This window comes from Numida meleagris, chromosome 7, assembly GCF_002078875.1.
Source record: "Numida meleagris isolate 19003 breed g44 Domestic line chromosome 7, NumMel1.0, whole genome shotgun sequence".
In the NCBI taxonomy this organism is placed as follows: domain Eukaryota; kingdom Metazoa; phylum Chordata; class Aves; order Galliformes; family Numididae; genus Numida; species Numida meleagris.
In genome coordinates this window covers 19,705,256-19,724,903 of record NC_034415.1, presented here as the reverse complement: position 1 = coordinate 19,724,903, position 19,648 = coordinate 19,705,256, and the positions used below count along the sequence as shown (strand labels likewise).

The 19,648-nt window shown below is 57.0% G+C and overlaps 2 protein-coding genes and 1 long non-coding RNA gene across 10 annotated transcripts in view; 1 reads left to right on the top strand and 2 right to left on the bottom strand.

Annotated features, from left to right (window-relative positions):
- Positions 6,354-9,007, bottom strand: LOC110402324. Its single transcript, XR_002441044.1, has 2 exons — positions 8,810-9,007; positions 6,354-8,006 (listed from the first exon to the last, which is right to left on the bottom strand). It is a non-coding gene; the product is annotated as an uncharacterized LOC110402324 (long non-coding RNA).
- On the top strand, positions 9,101-11,572 carry HYI (hydroxypyruvate isomerase (putative)). The gene is made up of 7 exons (XM_021404289.1): positions 9,101-9,429; positions 10,150-10,264; positions 10,385-10,463; positions 10,614-10,663; positions 10,908-10,977; positions 11,124-11,258; positions 11,441-11,572. Exons 1-7 carry the CDS (start codon positions 9,122-9,124, stop codon positions 11,527-11,529), a joined length of 846 nt encoding a protein of 281 aa, XP_021259964.1. The 5' UTR covers positions 9,101-9,121; the 3' UTR covers positions 11,530-11,572.
- Positions 12,040-19,648, bottom strand: part of SZT2 (SZT2, KICSTOR complex subunit) — a 54,441-nt gene continuing 46,832 nt past the window's right edge. For all 8 annotated transcript variants that reach the window (XM_021404281.1, XM_021404283.1, XM_021404285.1 and 5 more), the window contains 7 exons: positions 16,979-17,192; positions 16,542-16,725; positions 16,090-16,212; positions 15,333-15,834; positions 14,968-15,084; positions 14,503-14,571; positions 12,040-12,728 (listed from right to left, as the gene is read on the bottom strand). In XM_021404281.1, the coding sequence (XP_021259956.1) occupies positions 12,585-12,728; positions 14,503-14,571; positions 14,968-15,084; positions 15,333-15,834; positions 16,090-16,212; positions 16,542-16,725; positions 16,979-17,192 (1,353 nt within the window). In that variant the 3' untranslated portion in view covers positions 12,040-12,584. The remainder of the gene's footprint in view (positions 12,729-14,502; positions 14,572-14,967; positions 15,085-15,332; positions 15,835-16,089; positions 16,213-16,541; positions 16,726-16,978; positions 17,193-19,648) is intronic.

The window sequence follows — 19,648 nt, the reverse complement described above, 5'->3', positions numbered from 1 at the left end:
CCTGGCCCCAGGCCGGCAGGCAGCCCCGAATCAGCTTCATTAAGAGCCATTGATCTGTTTCTTGCTTAATATATTTTTCATTTCCCAATGTTTTTTTCCAGGCTCCACAGCGTTTGCAGCTTGTACCAATTAAGGCAGCAGCACAGAATGAGCGCTGCAGCCCATTAATTAAACTTATAGGGGGAGATTAAGTGCCCACTCCATTCTCCCTGGCAGCTCTCCCCAAGCAACAGGCGTGCTGGGGCCTGGAGCACGGCTGGGTGCTCACATGCTGCTCCCTCACCCCTGCCTGTGGTGAGCCCTGTGCCATGCAGACACCCCTGGGGGCTCAGTGGGTGCGGAGGGGCTGTGGCATCGCTGCGTGGGGAGCGGGGTGCCGGGCTCTGTGCGCTGCGGCTCAGCGCAGGGTTCCCAGCTGTGCTGCAAGGAGTGCTGAGCTCGGTGGGAGCCGGCCGCCTGCACCAACACTGCACAGCAGCCGGTGTTCATGCTGTCACACGCAGTTGCCATGGAAATGATCACACTGTCACAAATTGACATCCTCCGAACCTGGGCACCTGGGTACCACACAGCTGGTGGCCCTGCTGGCACCTTGTGTGCAGGGTGGGGCTGGTGGTGTTAATTTGCATCCTGCCCGAAAGAGAAAGGGATGGAGCAGTAGCACAGCAGGTGCATGGGTGCCAATAGCCCACGCCATTTTCCAGGGGGATTGCAGGTGAGCCCTTGAGCCACAAACCACAGATTTGGACATAGGCTGAGAAAACGGAGCCATGCCCAAAGAACGCAGAGTGGTCCTGGCTGTTGGAGCAGGTGAGGAGACAGAGCTGCTTCCCCATGGTGAGGTCAGGCAGAGGCACCGGGTGGCTCTGTAGCCTGTGCCTTTCCCACATCGGCATGAAGTACAGAAAGCCATCCTCACACCTCCGTCCTCTGTGCCCAAATGCATGGAGAAGGAGATCCCCAACAACATGGATGAGGAGAGTGAGGAAAAAAGAGGCAGTGCAAACAGCAGAGAGCAGCCAGGGATGTGCTGAGCTCAGGCAAACAGTGGACATCCACTGGGGGCTGTGATGGCACAGCAGCCGGGGGGTGGTGGTGTGTGTCCCAGCACAGTGCTGCCATGCACACCTGCTGCCTTTTGGGCAGGAGTCAGGGTTGGAACAAAACTACACACCATGGACCAAAGCCATTTATCATTCCCATCCAAAAACAATCTGGGGATGCAAAAGCTGTGTGTCTTTGTGCAGGTTATACAAGGGCTGTGAAGTAAGAACTGTGAGGATGTTTGCTGCAGCATCGCAGCTTGCACTGCAAGTGGGGAACAGCCCTGCTGGGATTAAGGTAAGGACACACACAGAGGGAGGTGTGCGTTCCGGCACCTTCTAAAGCCAAGCACAATCCCAAAGGACAGAGCATCCCACAGATGGGAGCAGAGCTGGTGGGTTCCCCTGCTGCCAGCAGCACCCGCTGCACAGCTCCCTGCCTCCCTGCTTTTGATTTAGCAGTTGCCAGAGAAACTCCAAGTTGCAGTTTGGGGAGCATCTGCATTTTAATTAATCATTACCAGCAGTGCTGCTTTGGCCTAGCTGTTGCCTGCAGGTTCCCTACTGCCCTCACTGGGGCAACGTCAGGGCCATGGGGCTGTGCCATGTGGGGTGCCTCCAGTGGGTGCCAGGTGCCCGGGATGGGCTGGGCACCAGGAGTGGTGGCATTGCACCCAGATGGTGGCCATGTGCCCCTGATCATGGTGCCCCTGGAGGTGGCATGCAGCCCCATGCACTGCCTGGCTCCCTGGGCCTTTCGTTTTAACAAGGCTTTCAGGCTTAAGTGCTGCTTGGCGTGACTGGGAGAAATTGATATTTTGAGAATGAGCTCGCAAGGGTTCATGAATAATTCACGCCGGGGCGGTTCCGTTCCCATAAACAGGCTGCTAAAAAAAAAGAAAGAAAAAAGAAAAGTAGTGCTTAACAAGGAAACAAATTACCATCCTGCACACCCCAGGCCTGGCTCAGTCTGCTGAATCTGTAATCTCCAGAAATGGGACCAAGCCACGAGTCCCTCCGGGACATCCCAATACAAGCACGGGGCACAGAGCATGGCAGTGGGATGCACCCCTCGGCTCACGCTGCACTACATCTGGGAGACCTCATGCACCTCAGAAGCACCCCATCACTGCCCCATGCTGTGGCATGGAGGCCAGAACCCCCGTCTCCAGGCACTGGGGACAGTGTGGGGCTGCTCACTGCCCCGGGAGCAGTGCTGAGCTGGCAGCCTGCGGTGCTGTGACAGCAGTCTGCTCGCTGCCACCCAGCATGTCTCTCTGGCTGCACGTTGCTGGATACCTTCCAAATGCTGAGGCTCGGTGACACCAATCTGGCTGGCTCCACAATGAAGGGTTGGTGCAGGGACACCGGGGATGGGACCTGAGGCTGGGCACAGGATGGGAACATTCAGCACAGCCCTGTCCCCTCCATCTGCTCCCCAGCTCCTCTGCCTGGAGAAGACCCCGGGCCCTCCAGCATCACCCCACACCACAGGGGCAGCACTCAGGCCCTGGGGACAAGGGCTGTCCCCAGTACGAGGGCACGGCACAGGTGTAGTGTTGAGCATGGAAGAGCCCCTTCAGCCTCACTGCTGTGCGGGGAAAATTAGCAGTAATAAGTCACGATCATGTCCTGATGACGAGCACTTAATGTGTGCCAGTTCTGCTATCCAAGTGCCTCTTAAGCCCCGATTGCCCTGTCGATAGCGATGGCAGCAGCTGATGGATCCCTGGCCGCCTGCTCGGGGCGCTCCCGGCATGCCCCAGGCGGGAACATCGATTTCCCACTGCTACGAAGAGGCAAATATTTGAAAAGTGATAAATAAGGGGAGCTGCCAGCCTGGCTGCACGCGTCAGTGCCCGGGATTAAGGCAACGAGGTGAGACTGCCCAATTAAATCCCAATAAAAATGGCTGCAAATTCAATTTTTCCCCTCGTCCATATCCATTTCCAGTGCCGAGGGGAGGGGGGGCCAATAACGCAGGGTTCATCGATTGTCACTGCCAGGAAGAAATCTCTCTGAATTCAATTAGTTTGGAAAACACGCCAGGTGCACAGGGAGGGGGATGCTGCTGCAAGCACCCATGGGTGCCCAGAGCCCTGAGGGAATGGACGCATCACCCTCACACTGTATTCGTGTTCCTCCTGTACCGGAGAGGGCACTCCGGGTCTGGCATCCACCGGTAGCTGAAGAACACAGCAGCAGCTGTGCAAGTGAATTAAACATGCCCTTTCCATGCCCAGGACTGATGGCGAGTGACAGGGAGCAGCCTGCACGTCCCCACATGGACTGTGCATCGGGATAGTGCCTGGCCTGCGCTGACCGCACTGCAGCCCCAGCACACTCACGACCCCAAGGTCCTGACAGCACTGGGGCACTGGGGCTGTGAGGCTGGGCTGGGGGTGAGCTCTTTGTCAGCTCCGGGGCTGCATTGCGGAGCGATGACCCCGCTGGGATGAACAGCCATCATGTCTCATTGCCTTGGAAACGGAGCAACAGCTCTGCAAATCTATCCTTCCTCCTCCTCCTCTGAGCTGAGCTCTGTGGGAAGGGGCTGGGGGCTTGGGGGCTGTGCACTCTGCTGCGTTGCCCTCGTCCTTGCTTCTTTCTGCCCGGGTGTGAGGAGAAGTCACTAATTAAACACATTATGCTCAAATTAGCATGAGCAGTGCTGGGGCCCTCTTCTGTCCCTGCTGCTGCAGCTGCGGTGAGGGTGGTGGCAGTGGGCAAGGAAAAGCCCCAGAGCGGGGACACTGACCTCTCTAAGCTGTGACAGAGGGTCACCAGTACCTTGGGATTGACCTGATGCCCCAGCAGGGAGCGCAGCACTGGGTTTGGGAGGCACTGGGGCAGCTGCAGGCTGCTGGCTGCCAGGGGAAGGCAGCCCCGGGCACAGCTGGGCCAGTTGCTGCACTGCCCAGTGCACATCCCCAGCTGCCACCAGGCTGAGCGGGACCTGTGTATCAGAGCGTGACAGGGCAGCGCAGTGATGCAGGAGACAGCGTGTCCTGCTGCAGTGCAGCCCTGGGGCCAGCTGGCTCCAGCATGGGCACAGGGAGCAACCGTGCCCGGTGTTGGTCCAGCCTCACTGGGACATGGGTGCAGGAGCGCAGCCTGCTGGGTAGCCCCACGCACCCACACCCCTCTCTGTGTGGCAACACAGCCTCGTGCAAGGCATCCCTATGGCCAGGACACAGCGTGGCTGGGGTCTGCAGGCAGCATTGGCAGGCACTGCAAAGATGAGGTCAGGCCAGGGCTCTGCCTGCTGCTGCTGTTCACATCCATGTTGCTCCGCTGCTGCAGCACCAAGTTGCCTGGTAACCCTCCTCTTCTTCTTCCTCGTCCTCCTCCTCACAGCCCAGGGATGAGCCACTTCCCAGGTAGAACTGGGCTGCAATCAGCAACCCCAGCACTCGGAGCTGGTTCCCAGCTCGCAGTCTCTACACCCGGGAGGAAGCCCCTGCTGCATCTCCACTGCATCCCTGCTGCAGAGCCCTCTGGGTGGGCACCCCCTGCCTCTGCCCTCCTGCTGAACCCCAAAGCTCCTGGGGCTGGGGCTGTGACTTGATATTCTGCCCGCTCCCCTACTCACATTGGCAATTAGATCATAATTGTAATATTTGCATATTCATAACAGCTGAAATTAATCGCATTTGCATAATGGTAATGAAAGGGACTTCATTAATTACCGCTTTTTTTCTGGGGATTTTGCATATAAATGGCTTCCATTAGGCAGGTTGAACTGTGGTGGGTAGGGAGGCACCAGCGTCACTGGACCAGGATGTGTGTGCCAGACCTGGGGGTGCACTCGGTGCCCCACAGGGGTGATGCTGCTCAGGGCTGGTGGTCACCTGGCACTGTCCTGGTGTCCCTGTCCCATTGCTCTGCCTCTCCTCCAAGACAGCAGAGGGGAGCTCCGTCACCATCTCTGCCGCTCCAGTTGTCACTGGCACCAAATGGGGTCACCAGCACTTTTAGGGCACAGGATCCGTCCTGTGTAACAAACCCAGAGGATGTCCAGGGGCAGCACTGGGGGACCAGCAGGACCCCAGAGCTGGGGAACGTGGGGACACCTTGCTGCTGGCATCACTGGGATCCATGGGCAGCCCAGGGCTTCCCCTTCGCCCCAGTGAAAGTTGCAGGGAGAGATGGCAGCTGAACACAACACGTGGAAACTGGAGAGCTGGGAGCAGTGAGTAAAACTTGGCAGTCATCGAATGCAGCTGCTGAAACTATCAATGAAACTCTTAGCGGCTGGAGGAGTGGTGGGGTGCGGGAGATAATTGTTGAAGCAAACAGAGAGAAACCAACAGCAAGCAGCAGCCCGGTCTGGAGACAAGAGAAAGGTGATGAAGCCATGGCTTGGCAGAAATTGTCCCTGTGGAGGCAATAGTTCTGCTCTAAGTTGTACCTAGGTGCAGGATGATGCATTTGTCCTGGCCTGAAAGGGAAATGCACCACCCTGTGTGGTTATGGATGCAACACAAAGCAGCAGCTGCAGCTCTCAGAGCTGAAATTCTAAGGAATGCATCCCACTGTCCATCCTGGGGTGCGTGTTTTGGTTTGTCCTGGCCAGGTGCGGTCTCAGGGCAGGGAAGATGCTGCTCTTCCCTTGGGGGCATCTCTGCTCCAGCTGGGGACATCCTCTGGTCCTCGTGGCCTCCTTCTTGATGGCTCCATCCCTTCTGCTCTGCTCTGGAAGAGGCCTGCAGAATAAATCAGTTCAAGAGACAGATTATGGCAGCTAAAGACTCCAAATGAGATGATAATTGCCGTGGTAATGACAGTGGAGAAGACCTGATGCTGTGGATAAGAAAATGTCTCCGCTGCTCTCGGCTGGTGCCTGGTCCCATGCTGGCATGGGTGGCGTGGCCAGACTCTCCCCAGTGTGGTGTGACCAGGTACCACGTTCCCACACTGCTGTGGGGACCTGGGGCAGCATGGCATCTGCTCTGAGTGCCCCACACAGCATCTGGTGCCCGTGGCGGGGTCTGCCCATGCTACGCTGCAGTGTCCCATTGTGCCCCAGCAGAGGCAGGGATGCTGTGCCTGGAGCGGTGCTAGCTGAGCTTGGCATCCCATGGCACAAGAGCAGACCTGGAAGCTGCCCCTCTGCCACTGCCCCTTCTGCTGCAGCCGTGACACCCTACGACTGTGGGGGCACTGATCTGGGGTGGGGGCATGGGGGCCGGGTGCAGGACACGGGCTGAGCAGCTCTGCTGGGGCCGCTGGCCTGCTTCTCCCGCCGGCTGTGTGTCAGCTCTAATTAGGCAAACTTCTGTATTCATCGTGAGCCCAGCCAGCGGAGAATTCCACAATTGAATTTTAATGCCCTAAAAACACATTACAATCAGCCTGATTAATTAAGAGATGGCTTAACATGGTGACCAGGCTGCATGGGGACGCAGCGGGCAGGACCACGGGTGGGGGCCACAGAGCCGGTCCTGTCCCCATGTCACCAACGGAGGGGATGGAACTGAGGATGTGCCCGTGGTGGCACACCTGGCCAAGGGCAAGGTGTGAGCTTTGGGGCTGTTGCAGGGTGGGGCTTGCTCCCCACGTGCACGCCGCCACCGACAGCGTGATTGCAGGTGTCTGCTGACATAGCTGCGCGGAGCGCTGGGCTGGCGGGGAAATCACTTCCCACTGAGGTGGTTGTTACGGAGCTGATTGGCATCAAGATTACGGGGTGCAGAGGAATCGCTCGGAGCTGACAAAATAGTTGTGACAAGCGCACGCCTCGGGGGCGAGGAGGAGGAACAGGCGGCACAGGCAGCCCCACAGAGGGCACAGCCCAGGGCAGGGCCTGCAGAAACAAAATGGCGGCTGCGGCGGGCAGCCAGAACGGGCAGGAAAGGGGAACTTCATAATGGTGGTGAAGGAGAAGTTACAAGCGCATAAATCAGGGGGAAATTGATAAAGGGATCGGCAGAGGAGGGAGGAATGTCTGAGGCATAATAAGGCCAAAAGAAATCCTGGCAAGGCTATAAATCCTGCGCCTGCTGGAATTGTTCAAGTGCTAATGATCGTGCAAAAACGCCAGACACGTTTAACAAATATTTCTGCTCTGTGTTTGGAAAGAAGCGGGACGACATGTTTGAATCATACAAGAGTGATGAAGCCATCTATTAATTACTGCCGGGAATGTTAAACAACATCTGCCAGCTCAGCAGGCCCAGGCGCTGCCCGCGCCGGCCTCCTCCAAGTGCTGGGGGAGAATCCGGCCTCCTTGTTGATTCCTGGTGATAGCAAGAACACCCCAGAGACCTGCATGGGGAGAGCCCACCCACAGCTCAGGGCTGGAAAGCTGATGTGAGGGGTGAGTGGTGCCGGGTCTTTGCCTCCCGTCTTGGCTTTGCCGGGATTTATATTGCATCCGGAGCCGGCTCGCTGCTCACTGATGAAGGATGGCCATAACGCCGGCGGAGGCTGTGCGTTTGTTTCCCAGGATATGATGTATGGATTTTTAGCCGAGCGCTTTCGGAGGCCGTAATGAAGCTGGGCTGGGACCGAAGCATGCTCGTTAACGCAGAAATCCCTGCCCTGGTTCTGGGGAGAGCCAGCGCATTTCCCTGTGCGGTGCCCAGCAGTGATGCTACCACAGGATAAGAGCACAAACTGGGAGGTAAACTGACTCCCCAGGCCCCCATATTACATGAGTCATTAATCCGGCTGAACAAGAGCAAGTTTCCCAGGTCCCAACAGGAACTGCTCTGCATTTCTGGCAGGGACTTGGCTGCTGATTTGCTGTACTGTCCCAGCCCTACCATCACAGAGGTCACGGAGGAGCCTGCTCCAAAATTTCAGCTGGCCAATAGTAAGCAAGGGCTGATTTCTGTGAGGCGGTAAAATGCACATGGGGCTGTGTCCTCAGAGCAGGCGGGGTGCGCGGTACAGCACAGCGATCCCATGGCACTGAGCTGCCCTGGCCAGCCAAGCAGCAGTGAGTAAATCCGCGGTGCCCTGTCAAGGTAAAGTGACAAAACACCGGACTGCAATGCAGGAACTGCAGTTATAACAAGGGAAAATCAATGAAATACATTACCAGAGATAGAAAGGACCCATTAATTTGTAGAGCCCAACAGATGCACTTGCCGTGCACAGGGCAGGTTTGTTGCGAGGGCTCCCAAACTCCCACCTCTCCTGCTCACATCATCACCTCTCAGGCTCCAGATGTGGCTGTGAGGAGGGCACACCCCAACAGGAGCCCCTTCAGCCCCACTGAGCATGGACCGGGCTTGCACTGTGTGCACACACTGGGATGTGCCCTGGGGACACACACGGCAGCCCTGCACCCTGGCACAGCTGTCCATCACGGGGGACAGTTCTGATTATTGCTGAGAAGTTGAGCTGAGCTTCTTCTAATTGATTAATCAATAGCCTTAATTGAGTTGAGACTCTGTAATGGATCATTTCGCTGCTGCTTTCCCCTCGGCCCGTGCTGCCCTGACCCCAGCACCTGCTCTGGGGCCACACCGGGACAGGTGCTCGCAGGAAAGCACAGCCCCGGGACGTCCCGAGCGCAGCTGGGGCTGCTCGACTGCTCCGTCCCGAGGCACGGGGAGCTGGAGCAGCCGTGTCTGCGTGCTGCTGGGCACGGCCACTGCCGCGGCACAACCACACCACCCCTCGGTGCAAGGACAGGGCCCGGGGATGGGTCCCGGTTGTGACACGGCAGAGGTCGGGCTCCCGCCCAGCTCCGCAGAGCTGGGGAAGGTAAAAACATGGTAAAATATGCACAGCGTGGGACAGGAGGGCGAGCGCACCTTGCATAACGAGGCCCCTGTGCAGACAAGCTCCCCAGGAAACCAATTAACACAGCACGCAGCGTGTGTCAGACCAACACCTGGCAGAAACACTGCGCCCCGGGAGGCCGCCAGCCGTGCCGAGCCGTGCCCCCCCAGCATGCCGCCCTGCACCAACGCCAGCAAGCCCACCCCATATGCAGCCGGAGCTAAACTCAGCACTACGAGATGGCGGCGACCCGACCTCCTAACTCCGTAGCCCCGCCCACAGCGGGCGAGGCCACGCCCTCCCTCCATAGTCGCTCTCGCTTTGCATATCCCCGCCCGCCCACCATGGCGCTGCGCTTCTCGGCGAACCTCTCGTGGCTGTTCCCGGAGCTGCCGGCTCTGCCGGCCCGTCTGGAGGCGGCGGCGCGCGCCGGGTTCGAGGCGGTGGAGGCGGCCTGGCCCGAGGGCTGCCCGGCCCCAGCGCTGCACGCCGCCGCCGAGCGGGCGGGGCTGCGGGTCGTGCTCCTCAACACCCCGCCCGGGGAGAGGGAGCGGAGCGAGATGGGGCTGGGCGCCGTGCCCGGGCGGCAGGACGCCTTCCGCCAGGGCCTGGCCGCGGCCGTGCAGTACGCCCGGGCCGTGGGCTGCCCCAGGTAGGTGCGAGGCAGAGCGCCGGCGCGCTCCCGGTGGGCTCGGAGCCGGGGCTTCGGCTGAGTTGCTGCGCAGCGGCGCTGCCGGCCTCCGCGCCCCGCCTCGCCCTTTGCCCCGCGCACTTCGGGCTGCAGCGCCCCGCGCCGTGCTGGGTTGCTGCGGACGCCGCGCGCGGCCCCATAGCTGTCCCCTCGCTGGGTGCCGGGCGCGCTGCTCCGTCCCCGTCGTTCCTCCCCGAGGCTCTTGTCCTCAGCTCCACACAGTGTTCCCCCTCGTAGCCTTTCTTTCCCCCTGCTTGAGCCAGCCGTTTCCCCTGTGTCACCACAACGGTTGCTTTGTTGAAGGCCACTGTAGATGTGTTGTAAGAGATGAAATTAGGGATGCAACTCACTCCAGAAAACCAGTGTCACCTTTTTATCCCGTTCACTTTGCATCATTCCTTTCCTCAGAAGCGTAGCCCAAGGTCCCACACACAGACCTGTGCCTGCCTGGGTCCGCTTGTTCCCCCCCATTAACAGCAATGCTGAAAACTGCTTTATTTTATTTGTGTGGAGGTGCTCCTCCAGCCACCAGTTCCCTGAGTCTCCCGTTCCAGCCCTGTGGTTGCATGCTGTACGCAGCCCGTCACAGCCCAGGGCAGGCGCTGTCTCTGTGCTTGCAGAGCAGTTGTGTCAGCCCCCGCCCATGGCCTGGGGACGGAGCTGAGCTCTGTGTGCCCACAGGATCCACCTGATGGCCGGGCGGGTGCCGCAGGGTGTGGAGCGGGCGGCAGTGGCAGGTGAGATGGAGGCCACGTTCATCGAGAACCTCAGGCATGCTGCTGATGTCCTGGCCCAGGTAATGGGGAGCGGGTCCTGCTGTGCAGGAGCGGCTCTGAGGGTACTGAGGATGGAGAACTGCCACTACCAGCACGGGAAGGCTGCTCCCTGCCGCAGAGGGAACATTGTTGTGTGACAGGAGGACATGGTGGGGCTGGTGGAGCCGATTAACAGCCGTATCACCGACCCGCGCTACTTCCTGAACACCCCGCACCAAGGTACAGCACACAGCTCTCCCAAAGGCTCCTGCATGGGGGAAGAGGCAGCCCTACGCTGTCTGACTGAGGGCGGAGGCAGGAGGTTGACACAGAAGAAACCTTGAAAGCTTCAGCCTGGCATTAACCAGCTCTCATTTCTTGCACCCTCAGCTGCTGCCATCCTGGAGAAGGTGGGACGACCCAACCTAAGGCTGCAGCTGGTGAGTCCAGGCCCTTGAGTGCATGAGACACTCGGCACAGCAGTTGGAAGGATGTGGGCAGGGCTCAGGGCTGGACAGCCCTGCTCCAGCATCCGACAGGGAAGCACAGAGCCTGGGGCCTCAGGGCAGGCCCAGAGGGCATGGACTTATTGTCCCCTTCTGAGGATGTGGGGAGGGACAGGGACCCTGGGCACAGTCATTCCCTGCTGAACAGCTGCAACATCTCTCTTGAATTTTCTCTTAGGATCTCTTTCACTGCCAGATCATGGATGGGAATCTGTCACGTAACCTGGAGATGTACCTCCCACTCATTGGTAATGCCCTGTGCCTGACCTGGGTTCTCCGAGTCTCGTGACTTGAAGATGGAGATGAGGGATGCTCTCAGCTCACCCCATGCTATGCTGACAGAAGGCTGCAGGCAGGGCTGCCTGAGGCACAGCCTCCAATCCCCCCCCCCCAGGTCATATCCAGATCGCGCAGGTGCCAGGGCGGCATGAGCCTGACAGCCCCGGGGAGCTGAACTTCCCCTACATCTTCAAGCTGCTGGAGTCCCTTGGCTACTCCGGCTACGTGGGCTGTGAGTACGCACCAAAAGGTGAGTGGGGCTGTGTGCTCTGAGCCCTCTGAGCAGATCTCAGCACAGAGGGACCCTCCGGGACTGTGCGCAGATAGACCTGACTGGGGGTGGTAGGCAGCGGGGTCCCTGCCTGGGGACAAGAGCAGAAGCTGCTGCAGCTGGCCTAGGGCTGCCAGCAGAATCCCTTGTCTGCCAAGCAGGAGACACAGTCGAAGGTCTGGGCTGGCTGCGCTCATACTGGGAGAGCAGGGGCCTGAAACCTGGTGGGCCCAGAAGAACAACACAGTAAAGCAAGGAAAGCACTGGAATAAACGTCAAACCACAGAGCCTAACACGGGAGTGTGTCTGTCCTCTGTCGGTATGCTGGGGCAGCCCTGGAGGTGACAGGATGCCTTCAAGGACAGAGAAGCATCTTCACCTCTGGGCTGCAGAGGGCGTCCAGGATGAGCCTTTCAGTCCTCACTGCTGAGGAAGTATTCACTCCTCGGGAAGGGAGTCAGTTTTCAAAGTCCAGCTTGTGCCTGGAGCCTTAGGTTCTGGAATTCACCACTCTTGTCTTTTTCAGTCTGTGCAGTTCCCAAGGCTGCTGGCAAATGCCCACAGCAGCTGAGGGAAAAGCAGCAGGCAGCCCTCGCCCAGGCTGACTGGCAGGACTGCAATGCTGCTCCTGCTCTGAGCAGAAAGGAGATTCAGTGCAAACTCAAGCCTGCCCTGCTCCAGGGAGAGGCAGCCCAAGGGGCCAGAGGTGCCTCTGCTGCCCTGAAGAGACTTTCCCTGTGCTGATTTGTGGCTCACAAGAGGGGATCTGATTCAGTTTATTTCACAAATATATCCATAGCTTTAATGTACATTTCCACAAAACCTTCCCCATGTCCATTCACCCTTCTTATCCCATTCAGTGCGCTCCTACTGAGACCAAAGGGCTGGAAGCAGGCACGCCCCTGCCTAAAGGTGCAGAAGTTTTCCCTTGAAGGCACCGTGCCACCGCCATGCACCTCCATGTCCTTCCCAGACAGAACTCATGGCAGGTGCCGAAGTCCACATCCCCAAGAGCTGCCCTGCTTCAGCCAGGCTGCAACAGCCGAGCCCCTGTCTGTGGCCTTTGGTGCAGGACCATTCAAACCCACCAAAACCTGTCCCCAGGGTCACAGCAGCCAGCCAGGGACCAAGGGAGGTGCAGCTGGGCTGCCCTCACCCAGCCCAAGGCTCATCACATTGGTGGCGTGCATGCTGCCAGCAGTGCTGTGAGCAGGTCCCACGCAGCAGCCTGCTCTTCCCCATCATCACCCACAGCACGGGCATGCACAGGTGCAGTGCGTATTCCTGCAGGAGGGGGTGGCAATGTTAGAGCAGTCCTGTCCAGAGATTGAAGCAGGCAGTGTTGATAACCGACTCCAGGTGGTGGTACGTGGACACGAGCTGTGGCAGAGGGCTCTCACTGTTCTGAGGCTGCACAGGGAATGGCTCCCGGAAAACCACGGTGAGGCTCTGCCAAGAGGAAGAAGCAGGTAAGGGCACAGGATGGAGATGAGCAGCTTCCAGCCCGACTGCATAGGCATCTGCTTGGCAGTGTCAGGCAGGTACTGGCAGAAGTCCCAAAACACCAGCAGCACTACGCTGGTGCTTAGTTAATGCCTCCTCCCAATTTTTGTGGGGGAAAATGAGGCATAAAGACACATCTGCTGTGTCCCAGCCCCCATGCATCTGCAGTTCCACCAACCCCAGCAGCAGCTGCCTCAGGAGTGAGGGGATCCTACTGCCTCCATAGTAATAAGGGGTTCCAGGGATATGAGAGGGAAATTTCTTCTTCAAAGGCAAAGAGTAGGAGTGGAACAAATAGAGAAAGGGAGGAGATTAAATGTAATAACTGCAATCCTAAAAATAAATGCTAGCTGCTCCACTCTCATTAGTAACTGTACTAAGCAGGCAGGGCGGGGGCAGAGGGGCACTGAGAACGGAGTGCAGAAGGGAAAGTTGCAGGAACAAATGCAGAAGAAAAATGTGAGCAACTCTGCATTCAGATCAGCATCATGGAGGCAGGACTCAGGGACTGGATGCTCTCCAGAGCTGAAATACAGCTCATCCAGTAGCCAGGGTCTCCTAACACACTTGTAAAGCCCTGAGAAGAGCTGTGCAACTGCAAAACGGCAAATGCACTGCCACCACCAAAGACATAAGAGAAAGTGATTTGTGAGCCTAACTCCAACTGCAGGTGAGGTGTTAGAGCAGGCTTGGGGAAGAAGAACAAGGTAAACAGTTCTGCTTTACCAAAGTGATGTGCTAACACTAGAGTTCTCTTTGATTAGTTCTCTTTGATTAATATTTCTAGACAAAGGAATCATGGTGCATCTTATCTAAATTTCAGGAAGGATTCAGGAAAGGGATGTAGTACCACATGGGAAATTTAGGTAAGCTGAAGAGAGGAATGATGCAGAAATTATAAGGTGAAGATGGTAGTGCTGAAAAGGGAAGCAATGGGCTGGAGAGAGGTTACAAACAGAGATCCTCCAGGACAGGTTTAGGGACTCATGCTGCCTTGTACTTTAATGAGTATGGCACAAAGAAGAGGAGCACGCTGATAAAATTTCAGTCACTCATACAAAAAAAAAAAAGCCCTAAAGAATTCTGAAAGGCCACGGGAAAGGGACGAATGTTAAGTGCAAAATACAAGGTTAGGATTTGTGTTATGAGTTCACCAGGAGAGGTGATGGAGGTGGTCTGGGTTTATCAATGATCACAAGGTGGCACCAGTGAGACAAACACAAAAAGACAAATGAACACTGGAGTGATGTGTGCTCTGGTGCTGGACTGAATGCACAAGGTCCCAAACTGGACAGAGACAACTGAGAGCATGATCTGAAGGCAACCCTGTGGGAGAAAAGGGGATCAACTGCTCGTTATTTTCCAATATAAGAACAAAGGGGCATCAGATGAAAAGAGCAGAAGTAGGTCCAAAAAACAAGCCAAGGCAGGCAGCTCTTTAGCCAGGCTGTAATTACATAATGGAGCTGCAAGTCAGGGCAAACCACGGATTCTACAAATGGACCACAAGAAATAAAGCCACTGAGGGTATTAAACACAAAGGCCATCTCTAGCTCAGGATGGCCCTGTGCCGAATTGCCAGGTGTTGGGACACTATTTGGAAAAGGTGTTCTTGACTTATTCTCCCCACAGCGCATTTGCTCTTGGCCACTGCTGGATGAATCTGGGTGGACTCCTGCCCTGACCCTGTACAGCTGCTCTTACATTCTCAAGTTCTTACCGTCTTTCCTGAATGAGAATCGAGAAACACGAGAACGAAGCAATCTGTGAACTTCTGGTTGAGCACAACCTGTCAAGAGAGCCACAGCACACATTCAAAAAGAGCCAGCACAACCCCCATGGCAGAGTTACAAACACCCATCCGGGGACATGCTGACATGCATGGGTGAGTGGCCTGGCACACTGGATGTGCAAGTCTGCTTGGCTCACAGGTAGCACTGCCAAACCTCAGGGAAACACCTGGCATCACACTTTGTGGGGAAAGAAGTGACTGCTCATCCAGGGGCAGGCAAGCAGACACTGCTGTGCCATAGGAGCACACACCTTGCAATGCACCAGCAGAGTGCATCTTGACAGCACCCAGTTGTCCTGACAGCACCATCAGGCTCATGCAGTGGGAAGCCACAGCAGGCAGGGGCCCTATGAAGGGGAGACAGCTGCAAGCGGGCAAGGGGCTGGGTCTTACCAGGTACTGGGTGCCAGTTTCAGCATTGTGGAAGTGCCGACAGCTCTGGGGAAAGCGGCTCAACAGCACTTTGATGAGGCTCTGGTACCAGGAGACTGTCATGGTGAGGAAGCATCCCTGTGGGTACAGAGAAGGGCTAAGAGGCCAGGACACCAGCAGCCATAATGTGACAGCAGCACTCAGATCCAAAAAAGATGCATCTCTCAAAGCCCAGTGAGGCACACTGATCCAGGGCCAATAGCTCTCCATAGATGGATCTGCGCAGCCTCCTCCTCCCCCTGCCAGCCTTCCCCCTGGCAGATGCGTCCTGCAGGCCTCAGTCTCTCCCCAGAGCAGGACACTATGACCACAGCCCTACTGCTCACCAGCTGGGGGTCCACATCCGCAATGGATTTCCCGTGCACGGCATCGAGCAGCTCCTCCAGCTCCACCAACGACAGCTTGCCCAGCTTCAGCTTGTCAGAAGCCAGAGGCTCCAGAAGGAAGAGACGCTTCCAGAGGTTGTCCCTGCGGCAGTGGCACTTGGCCAGCTGCACCATGCTGCTGAGCTGCTTCTGGGCCGAGGCCACCTCAGAGGCCAGCAAGGGGAAGAGCGGCGAGGTGTAGAAGAGCCCGGGCCCCACTTGGACCTGTTTGCCCCCTGCGTAGAACTCGCTGCTGTCCTCCATGTCCTGCCACAGCTCCCGCTCCACTGGCTGTGGCCGCCCCAGGCTCGGCTCCGGCTCCGCTGCCTCCCACGCTGCCTGGCCCACCACGGGCTCCAGCACTTCTCGCTGCAAGTGCGGCAGCTTCTTGAAGCGCCGCATGTCAGCCGTGAGCCGGGGGAATAGCTCCCTCTGGCTGGTCATGATGACGTAGAAACGCAAGCTGAGAGCAAGAAAACACTGTCACCTGGGGAAGGGCTGCCCCCTTCTCAGCTGGGCTGCACAGGAACCGCGGGCACCCTGTCCCAGGCTGTAAGGGTGTTCCTCTGCCTAGAGGATAGACAGCACGCTGCCCAGTCCTCTGCAAGGAACCTCCCTAGGCAGCACCACACCTGCCTGTGATGTACCAGACAAAGCCTGTCCTCCCAGTGCCCTCCTCCCCAGCTAGGTGACACGGTTCTGGGCCCTCAGCTCTCACCGGAGCATGCGCCTCTCTGCTTCACTCTGCTCCTCAAATGGTGCTGCGCTGTGACACACCAGCAGGGACACATCAAAATCATCATGATGACGCAGACCTTCTGAATCCTTGTAGGAGCCCGAGCTGGGAGGAGGAAAAGCAAATCAGTGTGAAGGGGACCTCACTTTGTTCCCACAGAGCTCTTGGTACCATAGAATTGCTGGGTGTGTGGGATTCAACACCATAGACTCCTCAGAAATGTTATGGGAAGTGAGGCAAGTGCATGTGCGTACACAAACACCCATATACACCACCTCCACTGGGCATAATTTCCAAAAAGCCGGGCAGCACTGCTGCCTGGCACTATGTAGGACAGAGTCAGCTTTGCTGGCACCTTGGGGCAATCTCCTCAGCTCTCAGGTGGCACTGGTCAGCCTCAGGCAGCTCCAGGAACATGAAGCAGACACACTTACCTGTTCCAGATAGAAACCAATGCGTATTCATTCTGCTCTGTGCCTGGAGTCCCCTTCTTGTTGTCAATGCCCGTAGCCAGCCGGGCCATGCGCAGCGGCTTCATGTGGTAGGTGTTGGCGTGGTCAGCAATGTAGTTGTACAGCTGGTGTGCAGTGATCATGTTGGTGGGCAGGGCCAGCATGCCTAGTGGAGAAAGACATGTTGCTGTCACAGGAGGGCAGAGCAATGTCCTACAAACTGCTCTGGAGGATACAGCTCTAGAGCAATGAGCCTCCCTTCCACAGTGGAGCATTAATGACTTCTCTAGCGTGGGCACCACATGTCACCCTCTTCCTGCCACTCACTGGGTCAGATGTGTTCATAAAGCACTTAGGAATCTATTGTCAAGCTATGGGCTGATGATCAATCCCCAACCAATCACATGTTGGCTACTCACCTTGGAAAACATGGTTGCGACCAAATTTGGGGATGTCAGTGTGATGGGCAATGAAATCCTCCAGGAAGCTTGTGAGATGGTACCCCTGGCGGAGCGTCATGTGGGAGCCCAGCAGATATTGGTGGACTATCCGCAAGTGGAAGTCATAGCTGAATGAATGCACGTGCATGAGGTCCCGCACCTTGTCACACTCCTCCGTGAAGAGCATGGAGAGCTGTAAAGGGAGAAGGAATGAAAACAGGTGAGTTACCAGGCACCTCACAGCCTTCTGCAGAGCCTCACTGACAGCAAGTCATGGTGGAACCAGCACAGTCACCCCTGCCCTGACACCACAGCAGGACGCAGCCCAGAAGCTGTGTGCACAGTGCAAATAACAGACTTGCAGACCTGGCCCCTGGGGACCCCAAGGGATCCAGCTTGGTGGCACCTTCCACACTTGACCCCACTGCTGCAGGTCTCCAGCAGCAGCACAAACCAATTGGCACTGCTTCCTTTTTGGCATAACATACATCCTCCCTTAACCTGAAAGTCATGTGGATATGAAGAAGGACACATCCCCATCCCTGGAGACATTCAAGGTCAGGCTGGATGGAGCTCTAAGCAACATGATCGAGTTGTAGATCTCCCTGTTCATTGCAGGGGAGTTAGACTAGATGACCTTTAAGGGTCCCTTCCAACGCTAACAATTCAATGATCCTCTTTCCATCTGAGTGCTGCTCTGCATGGCCCAGTCCCTGAGCAGGTACAGGACACACAGAGGCTGAAGCCGCAGCAAGTTCTGGATCTACAGGTGAGGACTGACTCACTGAGTGTCCCCTGGGAGCAAGAGGCAGCACGGGAGCCAGTGCAAGTGGTTGGACTCAGAGATAGGTAACAAAGTAGCTGCAAAAGCCCTGTACTCAGTAACAAAAGCCAAGCCTGGCTGCTGGGAAGCCAGATGATCTGGTTGCTGGGGTGTCACAGCTGTGCCTGGGAGAGGGCCTCTATGGCACCTGGCTGTCACATCTGCCCAGCATGCTGGTCCTTCAGGGCAACACCAGCCTGCACACACAGACAGCCATGTTCTCAACACCACAGCAGCCAGCGTGGCAGGGGACAGTGTTGGTGAGGGTTGCAGCCTTGCCCTTGTGCCAGGAGCCCACAGAGCCATTGTAAGGTCTTTCAGCTCACTGACCTATTTGGGCAGCTGAGCCACACCATAATCCCTTGGTTTAAGGACAGGGCAAGCAGGGAATACCAGCAGGCAGGAGGTGTTGACACAAAAACAGTCTGCTCTTTGCACCACCCATGCTGCTGCTGCCATGAGGCAGAGGACAACCAGCACATCCAGGACCAGCCCGGAGAGGAGCCTATAGCTCTGCCCCAGAAAGGCAGGGCAAAGAGCAAGGAACACATGGTGCTACCTGCATGCAAGCACCCAAGGCCCACCCCATCCTCCTCCCAAGCTGTGCTGTCCACTGAAGCATGTATGGCAGCCACTGGCACAGGAGGCTGGTGGCTGGAGCAGGAGGGGTGAAAGCACAGCCAGTGGGAGGCTCAGCCAGCACTGGCAGGTCCTGCCGCGCCCAGCATGGCAGCGGGAGGAGAGGACGTACCGCAGACTCAGAGATGGAGCTGTGTCCCATGCAGCTCTTGCTGCGAGCTCTGGCTGTAAGAGTGCCCTGATGGAGAGAGACGCACAGCCAGTGGGAAGAAGGACAAGGCACTGCGCAGCCCAGTTCCTGCCCCAGCCTGTCCTACACAGCCGCAGGGTGGGATAAGCAGAGAGAAAGGGCAGAGGAGCCCAACTGCCCCATCTGAGGGAACTGTGGGCTGGTTCCAGTATGAGGGAAGGCTGGCCAGATGCCTGCAGCAAGCCCACTGCTCCCAGTGCTGTGCCCTCCCAAGTCAGTCAGAGAGCCCGGGTGCTCCCTGCAATGCCAGCTGCAGCCCATTAACCTGCCCTATGCAACGCAGACTTCCCAGGAAAGGCTTAGCAAACCCTCAAGGACTGCAGCAAGGTCCAGGCAGGTTCTAAGCTTATATATGCCAAGAATGGCTCATGTACAGTGCAGCTCTGCTATGCAGCCATCCTGGAAAGGACAGTACGGTCACATGTGCCTCCTGCCTCAGGGAGACTGGGGTCATCCAGCCTTTAAGCAGCCACCCAGCACCCTGGTGACAGGCAGGAGACACCGACACACCTAAAGAGAAGGGAGCAGGCAGCCCCGCAGTGTGACAGAACAAGGCACAGAGGCATCAAGAACCAGGGCCTGTGGTTCAGAAAATGATCTCCTCCAGCAAAATGCAGCCAGCCACATTCACAGATCCCTGTTACCATTCTGCTTCCTTGTCATTCAATGGGAACAGAGAACTTCTGGTTTCAATGTACTGACTTTCCTTGGAGGAGACATTTTTGCAAAAAATGGTCCACGTTCCTCATGTTCCTCCCCAGTGTGCTCTGCCTTGCTCTCCAAAGAACAGGAGTCATCCTCTTCTAAAATCTCCCACCTCCTCTCATGGCACTCACAGTCTGCTGAAGCAACATGCTATGCAGAATGTGCGGCTGCAGAAGGCTCTGCACAGCTTTCTTTTTCCTGGAGAGAGCAAAGCTTTCCAAAACTTGCTACACTTGAAATGCTTACTCTGTCCCACAAATCACTGCCTCTCCCAGAGCAGCACCCAGCCACA